Below are 11,088 nucleotides of genomic sequence, written 5' to 3'. Positions count from 1 at the left end.
ACAAAACTTTCTCCAAAAAAAAAAAAAAAGAAAGTCAGACATGCTTGCTTTTATGCAGCACAAAAGTAGACAAATTGAAGCTGTTTTCCATGCTGTTACATTAAATAGGAGCAGTCTTTCGAGCTACCAAAAGGACACAAAAGGACCAAGTCATAAAAGTGGACCATATGAGCCTAAGTCTTCCAAAGCCGTACAATAGCTTTGTAGGAGAAAAAGAAAGGAAGAGTTAATTTATTTATATTTAAATTGTGTTTAAAAATCTTTTCTTTGCTTTGTTGAGTGTTTTCTATAGAGTTCTATAGAGGTTGTGCAGTACATGGTCATGCTGACACCGTGGAGATGACTATCATCAAAGTGATTCATTCTTAAATAGCCACTCACGAATTACAGTTTGGTAAACAAGGCTTTTTTTAGATTCCACTAATTAATTCCATAAGTTCTAAATACTCTCGTTTGACAATAATGAAATGATCTTACGATGCATAGCCTAGACCTTTCATTTCTTTAAGAGTAGTTTGAGTATCGAGCCTGTGATGGGAATACAGGGCCTCCACTATGAGATCAAGTGTTGGCTGTCAAATAAACAGTGCAGATATAGGGCAGATTAGTGAGGTACCTGATACTGCAGGTACAGCCCTCTGTGGACCTACACGCCATGTTCACACCATGAATGTTGTGTCTCAATGCACGAAACGTATTCAGTTGAGATCTGAGAAGTCGCTTGACCGGACTGAAAAGAAAACATTTTAAGTGTTTAAAGGGGAAGTTTTCTGCAGTATAGCAAGAAGACTGATTTCAAAATTAAGACTGCTTTTATACGTTTCCCCAAAACACTTTCCCTCTCTGACAAATGGGCATGTACAAAGGTGATGCGCGTTTTGTTTGGAAATACATGTACCAGCTTAAAGGGAGAGTACCAATGAATATTCTGTCATTAATTACTTACCTTCATGTCATTCCAAACCAGTAAGACACAACATTTTTGATGAAATCGGAGAACTTTTTGACCCTGCATAATAAGCAACGCAAACGAACACGTTTAAGCACGTTACGGGAGTACCACAATGTTTGCATTTGGTGCCACTGATGCAGGAGATGGCGTGCTGGTGTAAAACCCAGACGCACTGTGCCTTTCTTTGGCTTGACATGTCAGTTGCATTGATGTCTATGCAGGTACAGAAAGCTTGCGGATTTCTTCAAAAATGTCTTAAATTTGCATTTCGAAGATAAATTGAAGTCCTACAGGTTTGTGACAACATGAATAGTAATTCACAGATTTTTATTTATTTATTTATTTTTTTTTGGGTGAACTATTCTTTTAAAGATCTAGGCTAGTTTAGCCAACAATAAAAAAAAAATGTCTTAAGTTTTCAACCTTGTGTCATTCCAAAACCAAAATTATTTGGAGGAATTGAAGAATGTTGAGAACCAAAGAGTTTTCAAAACTTAGTGCTAAACATTTTTTTTTCTACTGCTCCAGTTTGTAGTTTTCTTTTGCGTCACGCCTGAACGGTTGAAAATCTTTTGAACTTTTAAATTAGCAAGGCTATAAAAAACACACGCAAATGCTAAACTTTCATGGCCAACAGGCAGCCCTTATTTTCAAGCCATGCTTTCGGTTTTCATTTACTTCAAATATATGAACTGTACATTGAACTAAACATCTGAACATTTCTTTTTATGACGATTATCCACAAAGTGTGCCGCTTTCAAAAACCCACATATTTTTGCCTGCTTTTCGGGCGAATAATTCAGCGTGTTTTCCAATGCACGCCTGTGTGTGCGCACGCGTGTATGTTTGCATGCACCTTGAAGTGGAACTCCGCCGTGCACGATAGAGAAAGAAGAGAATTGTAAATGCGTGTCTATGTAGAGACAAATGACATGCCGTCATGTAAATTAGATAAATGGCATACGGCTATTCAGTTTGTTTAATAAAAGAACAAGGTATAGACCTGTTCTATAGGAAAGGTAACCTTAACTGACTTCTGTTGTGCTCTGGCACTATCGATATCAATAATCAATATCAGTAATGGCAAGGGAAACAGTGAACACTGTACTTTGTTGGTTGATTCCTGAAAAAGTAAACGGAGAGCTAAACGCATATATGGCTGAGCTGAACTGTTGCATTTGGATTCTAAATCGCATCTCTGTGTTTGATTGTGAAAGTCTATGAATCTTTGGGTTGCCACTAAGAGCTTTGTCTGACTTCCCGCAGCGGACATGTCTAAGTAAGTGGTTCTTTGCCAGAGTAAGCTGCTAGGTAGGTCAAACGCGAGGCTATTATAAAAGCTTGCGTTTGACGTGTTTTGGTATGTATCCGATAAAAATGAAGAATACCTCAATTCCGTATGCACACGCTGTCTGAAAGATTTTCTGTGAGCACATACCTGTAACATGCACATTTAAAGCCGCTGGTCTCACATCGTGCAAGTGCCGAGTTGAGTTATTTTCGTTGGCTTATTGCTAGTGCCAAAATATGTCTTTGCGGGTATCCTTGTAAAAGTTGGTTATGTCTTAACACAAATATCTGCAGGAAAATCAGATGTCAAAATGTCAATATATTGAGTTCGTATATTGAGTCTTAAAAAGACTTCAACCCAGTATTACCTGTTGCTACCCATTCCCTTACTGTTAACAACAAAAAACAGAACAGAAAATTGAATTAGACATAATGCGTAAGTGACTTCTGTTTCTTCTGCGCTTAATTAGGCAGAAATGTTTAATGCCCTAGAATACAGGGGTTGGCGATGTGTAGAACTTGTAAATGGTAGCTGTTTGAATTCTCAGGTCACAGATTATGCGTGGACCTGCTTGTAAGTCAGTTTGATTGAGCCTTTTGCTGACCTGTATGTTTACCAGGATGTTGACTGTTACACTGTGAGTTTAAGGAATAGTTTTTTTAGTTCCCAAAAGGTTGTGTAAATTTTGTTTTTTAAACCTTTGATAGCATTTCGTGGACTTCTGCTCGGACTCCTCAGGGACTGTTTTGTTTTTTTTAATTGCTGGACTCTTTACTATCTAGGCATAAGCACAAAGTGATGAAACAGTTAAGGTGCCTGTGGGGAGAGAGCAGTGCTGTTATAAAGGGGGTGTGCCGTGTTTCAGCCAGTCAGTCCGGCCCGGGTTTTAGGCTCCTCCTTTCCGTGCTGGAACTACTTGCACTGTAAGCTTTTTTCCCCTCTCTGCTTCCCTTTTGCTCTCTCTTTCTGGCACTCTCTCACTCTTTCTCGTACACTCTCTCTCGTGCTTTCTCCTGCTGTTCACCAGTGTGCCGTGACTGTGGCCATGAGTTCTTGGGAAAAGACATTTCAAATTGATATTCAAGCAATTTGAACTTTTATTTCACATACAGAAATAATTGAACATGTTTGATTAAATTTGTACACTGACTTGTACTGTGCATATACGTAAACGCACATAAATAAATAACGTCTATATGTTTTCAGAGCACCAAATCTATAAAAATAGATAGGTACAAAAGCTGTCACTGAGATGGCACCCTTTTAAAAGTTACAAGACTGTACCATTATGTACTAATATGCAAAATTTTGTTCTAAATAAGGTAAAAAAAAAAAAAAAATCCAAAACATTTAAACTGCAGTTTATTTCATTGTTTTACATCAGTGACTTATTTGTGTATTGGGAATGAGGAAGGTTTTATTAGCAAATTCTTAAAAACTCATTTTGTTGACCTCATAATACTTAGAATTGAGTATTTTTGGGTTCTGTGTTTTATGTATTAGCAGACTAGTGCAGAGCTCTGTAAATGCCATGAGCACAGTCCTTCTGGGAGTGTCCTGACCCTCCGTGCATCTCAGCACTGCTTAACGGCTGTTTATTTACCTTCAGGTTACTCATTACCCCAAATCCCATCACTTGTTTACCTTGTTACCCCTGATGATAAAGTACACGTAAAATCCATTTAGTATGACCCTGCTAGCAAAACAAGAATCTCCAGAGGCCTTGATTTGATGCATTATGCAGATCTTTCTCAACGTGAACAACATTAGCTTATTTTTATTATTTGGTTAAAACACATATGTATATGTGAAGCAAAAAGAGATCAGAACCCCTGATAGCTTTGAACGTGCAGCAAATGATCATTCACATTCACTTGCCCTGCTTACACAATACACTGCATATGCCCTAGGCATGTGTACATGTAAAATAATACCAGATAGCCTAGAGCGTATCATTCTTTGCTGATAAAATAAAACATCTATTTTAGATAAGCACTTGGAGTTGCAATTATTACAGCTTTTCGCAAAATTTCTCACCGTGGAGCTTTTAAAGCTTTCCAAAATCAGGTGACAGCCTTTGACTGGCCTACTCTAAAGATGGTAGACCGTTTGCATTTCTGTTTGTGTTTGCTTTTAGCGTTAATTGGTAAAGCAACATTGACATTTCATGGAACACTTCCATGGGGATCAGCACTGACCCTTAATCACTTAGTCATGTGTAGCATGACACTTTATCAGCATATAAACCCACTTTGCATATTGATTGGTAAGCCAGAGTAAGTTTATAATAAGTATATTAATATATTAATTAATATATTCATGCATGCTATATACCACAGCATTAGACTCCCCCCCATCAATTATTAATACTGCAATTATTTGTAACTAAAACCGACAAAGTTTATTGTATATAAAATTCCCCTTTAGCACTCCTTTTAGCTATTTCCAAGTCAGTTTTGGAAAAACGGTCAACAAAAAAAACCCACAAATAGGACTTCTTTTTTTTTTTTCTTGTTCTACATTGTCTTAAGGGTTACACATTACGTTCTGTAGGGTTTTATAATGACATATTTTAATGCATGTTATATAAAATCAAACTTACAGAACCTATTCTATAAAACCGAGTTTACAATTTGTGCTTAAATTGTTTGGCTATATGTTCTAAATTTAACAGCTACACCAAACGAATTAAGGTAAAGGCTATGTAACATTTGTCAATACATTGCACAACCAATTACATCTAAAAAGTGAGTAACATGAACTCTTGATTGTTATTGTGTGATTTAAAATGGCTTGCATAGCCAATGTTTGCCACGAACGAGTAAAAAGTTCACTGCACCGACTTTAGCTTATTACTTGTTTTGCTTGAGTGGAGAAACATACTTTTAAATTAACGCATGTAGCCACCCACAACTTAACCATAAGCTGCACTTTCCAGCAGTGGTAAATGAAAAACTTCAACATAACAAACTCTTGCAAATGTCAAAAATAACTGAACATTAAACAGTAACACAAATAAATAACACTTCAATGTTCTTTCTCCTGGTCCAGCCCTATGCAAAACATGCTGAGAACTAAACATACATTGCCTGGTTTTTTTGGGTAGTTTCAACAAATTAAGTAGAAAGTCAATTTTTTTGTTACTTTTAAGTAAATTTAAAGTAATTATTTTTTTGCTTCAGCACTTGAAAGCTGACATTCACCGGTTATGCAGCATTTCACTCTGGTGTTAAAGGCTAAATGGCATTAGGGAAGTTGGCTAGCCTTCAGTTGTTGTGTCGCTGGGCAAGATATTGCATGTAATGTGAATCTTTTGAGAGACACATTATAGAGGAGGGGGTTGTTGACCTGGATTAAACCTGTCTCAAGCACAGCACAATAGCCTGCATTTTCAATGATGTAGGTCATTGATCAGAGCGCTGGGCGCCAGGCTAGCAGGCAGCAGCGGTATCCGTCTCCATCCAGAAACCTTAGCCTGGAAATGTGATGCCTATTATTCTACCCATTCTGCATTGTGCTTGGGGAGAACAGTAGTTTTCAAGTCCCACAATTATTTGGGGTTCATCCAGTGTTTTCAAATTAGGCTGAGTTTTGGTTATAGTAAACTTGTTTTACATGTAATGTGTTTAGATACAATCACATCCGATTCAACATTGTATATGTTGTATGTGAGAAGCTATCATTGTCCTTGTGTGGACTTATCTTACTCTAAAAAAACATTTTATTTTTAATATGTACCACTGTTCAAGTTGAACGACAATGATACCAAAATAAATATAATGTATTGATGACAATACAAGTTTTTCATACAGTATATTGGGATAATATTAGACACTTCCCATAAATATGGAACACAATAGGCCTTAAAATGTAAATGTTATTATTTTTATGCATTTTTTCCTCAAATGGTCAGTTGAAAAGAAGCGTTTAAACTTCACACATGCTATGAAAAAAAAAAAAAAACTGGTCGGTGCGATTTAATAAATTTACCCTTGTGTATGCGTGTGATTATAGTTTTGCATATTCATACCTAGGGCTGGGCAATATGGAGCAGCAGTTAATACACTGAGGCGTAGATCACTGACAAGCTGAGCGAATTCATATCGAAAACAAATGTAAAGCTGCATCATTTTGTCACTTGACCACCATGGATTTTTTTTTTAACGTTTGTTGTTTATATGGTTAAAAAGGCAATTATTATTAAAAGCAATATTTGCTGATTTTTAGTTTTGTATAGCCTATCTAGGCTATTTAAACATTATGCAAGTTATTTGTAGAGGTGTAACGATTTGTGTAACGTGTATCATACAGTTCATGGTCGTTTTCCAAATCAAAGCTATCATCCTTATCCCCTTGTTAGGGAGAACTTCGTAGTGAGCAGAGCATGGGGCGTCCCATTATTCAGTCGTATGGAATGTACTTGTCAAAGGGAGCGATGTGATTTTTCTCATTATCTTCAACTGGGATGTTCCCATGGCAACGAACGCAGCACGGTATTCTTCAGTAGATTCGTCAGTTTATATTGAAAATAAATTACATTTTATATATTTAAAAAAAAAAGTTATTGGTTTTTGTATTTTAGCATATTTTATAATGTGTGTTTATTTTTTAACAGTTATGTTAACAACAGTATAAAGATATTAAAAAAGGGACATCTGCTGACGCACACCGTGCTGCGTTCTTTGTCACTGGAACATCCCTGATTAGGATAATGACGAAATTATATCGCTACTTTGAAAATAAAAGTTAAATGTGCACAGCAATTTTAAGCTACATTTGAAAGTAAAGGAAAGCTAAAACAATGTAATAACGAACCAATGCTATACGCAAAATCGCCGCTAATTTAAAAAAATGAAAATAAGATGCGCACTTCTCTTTAACAAGCTATTTAAAAGCAAAGCAAAAACAAGAAACCCTAGTGTGAGTGACACCCAATGATAGGAGCGTGTTACATATGAGTGGTTAATAAAAGTTACAGACATGTGGTTGGATTGTTCTTTTCTCTGTACTATTATCATCGACTTATTGTCAAAGTGTCTTATTTTTATGTTTAGTAATATATCTATTTAAAATCACGATTCCACAATTTCTAAAAAAAAAAAAAAGATAAGATCTTAAGGCAAAACATTAAATTCAAATAAAATCAGAAGCATAGATACAACATTTTAATCTGTTTGGAGTTCTCTGTTTTATCATAACAAAAGACGCTTTATGTTTGGCAGTCTCTGTGGACCGGTACGGATACGTAATCTATCTAAAGTAGTGGTTCCCAAGCACTTCCCTGGAGTCCCCACCCCCCAACACTCCACATTTTGCATCTCTCTCTTGTCTAACACACCCATTTCTACTGTTGAGCTGATTATCTGAATCAGGTGTGATTAAGGAGACAGAAAACATACAGTGTTAGGAGGCATCCGGGAACATGGATGGTTGGGAACCACTGATCTAAAGAACATATGTACCATCCCAATTTACTTTCTTTTTTCTTTTTTGTGTGTGCTTTTAGTAGTGTTCGCATGATGTAATATAAGCTATGTGTTACACATTGATTCTCATACACTGCTAACAAAACCACAGTGGCAGCAAGAGTTTCATTATGCAGCGGCAACATGGCTCTGGTGTGTACAACTGGAAAAAGCTGTTATTTCTGCTTTAAATAAAAGTGTACTGTACTGTAAAAAGAAGGCAACACACAATTAACAGACTTTTTATACACCTTCACTTTAAAACAAAATAAATGATCGATCTGCTCAAATAGAGCTTGTATGTTCAGTGCAGAGGGTGTTTTTTGTTTGTTTGTTTTTTTTTTTTTTTTGGTTCACCCCTTGATCGTGTCTGTTGTAGGGAACTAGATTTTGTAACCATAGTGACGAGCAGCCGAGCGCTTGCTGCAGGCCACACTGAGTCTCCATTGGCTGCTAGATGCGTGTTGACATGTTGGTTAGTGCTGTTGGGGGAAGGGTGGAGAATCACACACTGACCCAGACTGTCATGAAGATCACTAACCCATATATCAGCACTCATCCTGTGAGTAAAAGAGTACAGCACAGTAAACTTAGTGTCAGACAGTTTCTGACTTTTCGAAGGGATTGTTTGGAAGATGAAGATGCCGTTTAAAGCCACTTTCACAAAACCTTTTTTTTCCCCAAACCTCGATCATATCAAAAGAACAGGTTATTAGTTAGATGAGCTGGTTAAGACTCACAGGTTCTTGGTTTCTACTATAGAACAGCAGAATAGTTCAGGCTATAGAAATTCTCTTTGGAGTGTTGCGTGTGTTTGTAGAACAGTATTCAGTTCAGCTATTGTCAGCAATATTGTCTTGTTTGTGTTGCAGGTCTCGTAGTCGAGGTCGTGCACAGGCCGATGATGAGGACAGCATGGATGCCACTGATGTCACGCCAACTCCAGATGTTGACATCTCATTGGAGATGGGTGAGAATTTTTGTTGTTGCTGTTTATTTTTGTCTTCCGAGTTTGCTGTGGCACATCTACAATACTAAAATGAAAGAAATGTGTGTATCCGAGTTGTGAATTTGAAGTCGGAAATTGTGTATTCTGTTGTTCATATTACATGCATGACACGAAAACATATTTAAATTTGCAAATGACTAAAAATGCATTTTAAAATCCTATCATTCTTCTTGGACCATCTTTAAGGCCCCGATTTACTTCAAAAGAAATCGAAGAACGAACTGAAATGACGTAATTTCGAACAAAATCAAGCCAAAATGAAGTTTGTTTTGAGTTCGTTTTGGCAGTTCAAATCGGCTCACCAAACTTTTTGTGAGCTTTTGACTGCTAGACACCTTTGCGCTACCACTGGTCCGAGGCGTTTACGTAAACGCAAGCTGAGCTGCCACAGATATATCCACAGCTGTACGAACGCTTGCGGAGAGACTTCAAAATTCAGCCAAAAGCAATTCATTCCTACAAAGGAATTATAACGAAGCTTGCGACCCGGAGTTTTGCGAAAAGCGATGTAGAGAAACATCATATGCAAGTTTTCCAAAGCCTTGAAAAGAATGAAAGGAAGCAAGCAAATAAATACTACACCATACTGCTACTGCTTCTTCTTTCAAAGCAGATTTAAAAGGTATGCAATAAATAAACCTTTGTTTTTAATAAACGTCTAGGCTGTGTGTGAGCACCGCGAGTTTACATTAACCGACACCCGGCCTCCATTAGCGCAGCGGTGTCAGAATGTCCAGAAACAGTATACCGTCACTCAGCCTTTTCAAACTTGTTTTTGCCTTCAAATGAAAAACGAAAAAAGACCTTTAGCNAAAAAAAAAAAAAAAAAAAACGCCTCTTTTTATGAGGCATGTTTATCAATTTGATCACAAGTGGACAACTCTAAATATAGATGTAAACATGGTCTAAAATGTTTTGATTTTGTCTAATTTCAACCACTTTCACAGATAATTAAAAATGCATTCAACTGGACTGTTTTCATAATGCTCATCTGGTCGAATATATTTGCACAACCACAAAATTCCACTTCCTCTTTGTCTACTGACCTGATTCTCCAGAACATTATGGGACATGTTGTTAAAGCCAAGGCCCAATCCCAATTCTGTTTTATGAATTTTATACATTTTCTTTTTTTTTGTTTTGGGGGGGGCTTGCACGGGCAGCCATGTTGCCACTATAGCTGGTTTATGCTGAAAATTCCCATACCTCTTCATTTGAAGTATGGTCCACATCTTTGTTTGAAGGGCCATCTGGCCCTTCCTCTTAGCCTGACTCCTCCAACCAAAAGAGAATCAAGAATTTTCTTTTTCATTCATATGTAAACAGCATGAGCTTATTTAGCAATATTAGATTGAAAGATCAGAAGACGCGTACACCATTTACACTTTCCTGTTTTCTTTGACCCTCCCCTCAAAGAAAACAGGAATGTGGTCAAAACAGACAAAAGAAACTGATTAAAACACCACGTGTAAATGGAAATGTCTGTATTGAGGTATAAGTCAATGATTAATGCTCACAAAAAGCTTTTAACACAAAAAGCTTTCAACATCGTCATTGCTTTTAGTAAACTAAAACTCTTTATTCTGGTACACAGCTTGTCTCTCACCTGAAGCTTCTGCTGTTTTATCTGCGGTCTGACTCCATCAGTGGCTGACAGCATAAACATCATAAAAGCACTTTAGGTGTCACTGCTGCAATTTTTCACAAACTTGTTCTGGTAACCAGTCACGGCATCTTATCTCATCTTAGCCACATCCTGGAAGACTACTGTAGTTATTGAGCCACCCAAGGCTCAAAGCATTATGGGAAACGAACTTTGTTTTTGGGTATCAATGTGTAATGTCAAAATTTGCAGCTTAGTCTCCCTAACTGGATTTTAACAGGGTTTTACCAATATCAATCAATTTTATTTATATAGCGCTTTTAAAAGCACCAATAGTAATATTATATTACATTATATTATATTAATAAAGCCAAAAAAGGCTTTATTTAATTGACTGGCTTCATATTTTAATAGTTCTATTTTGTCACTTTTACATGCAGAATGCATTAAGCAGTCTGTAAGTGTTCCATGTTTGCATTGTCTGAGGCTACTATTTTTGCAGTATCCATCATCATGATTCTCTCTATTTTGTGCACACCATTAATTTGTGACATTAGCACATTAGTGTTTCCTGCTCTTCCTAGTATGATGGTGGTCTAAAATCTCACCCTTCTCTAACCTAGACTCTATCATGATCATGACATATGACAGCTTTTTTCCATGAAATCTTCAATGAGAACAGTCCCTTCCTGTATTTGCTCTGGGCTGTAGAATTTTCCAAGGGTGAACATAGTTGAACAGAATTATTGCTTGAGCTATATATATATA

At 36.8% G+C, this 11,088-nt stretch overlaps 1 protein-coding gene across 1 annotated transcript in view; it reads left to right on the top strand.

The window, feature by feature from the left end:
- Nucleotides 1–11,088, top strand: part of LOC122330206 (histone-lysine N-methyltransferase 2C-like) — a 111,939-nt gene that overhangs the window by 1,070 nt on the left and 99,781 nt on the right. Inside the window, exon 3 of the mRNA XM_043227069.1 lies at nucleotides 8,581–8,678. Coding sequence (XP_043083004.1) covers nucleotides 8,581–8,678 — 98 coding nt within the window. The remainder of the gene's footprint in view (nucleotides 1–8,580; nucleotides 8,679–11,088) is intronic.

This window comes from Puntigrus tetrazona, chromosome 24, assembly GCF_018831695.1.
Source record: "Puntigrus tetrazona isolate hp1 chromosome 24, ASM1883169v1, whole genome shotgun sequence".
NCBI classification, from domain to species: Eukaryota; Metazoa; Chordata; class Actinopteri; order Cypriniformes; family Cyprinidae; genus Puntigrus; species Puntigrus tetrazona.
Note: the sequence above shows the minus strand (reverse complement) of the source record. Positions and strands in the feature narration are given on the sequence as shown.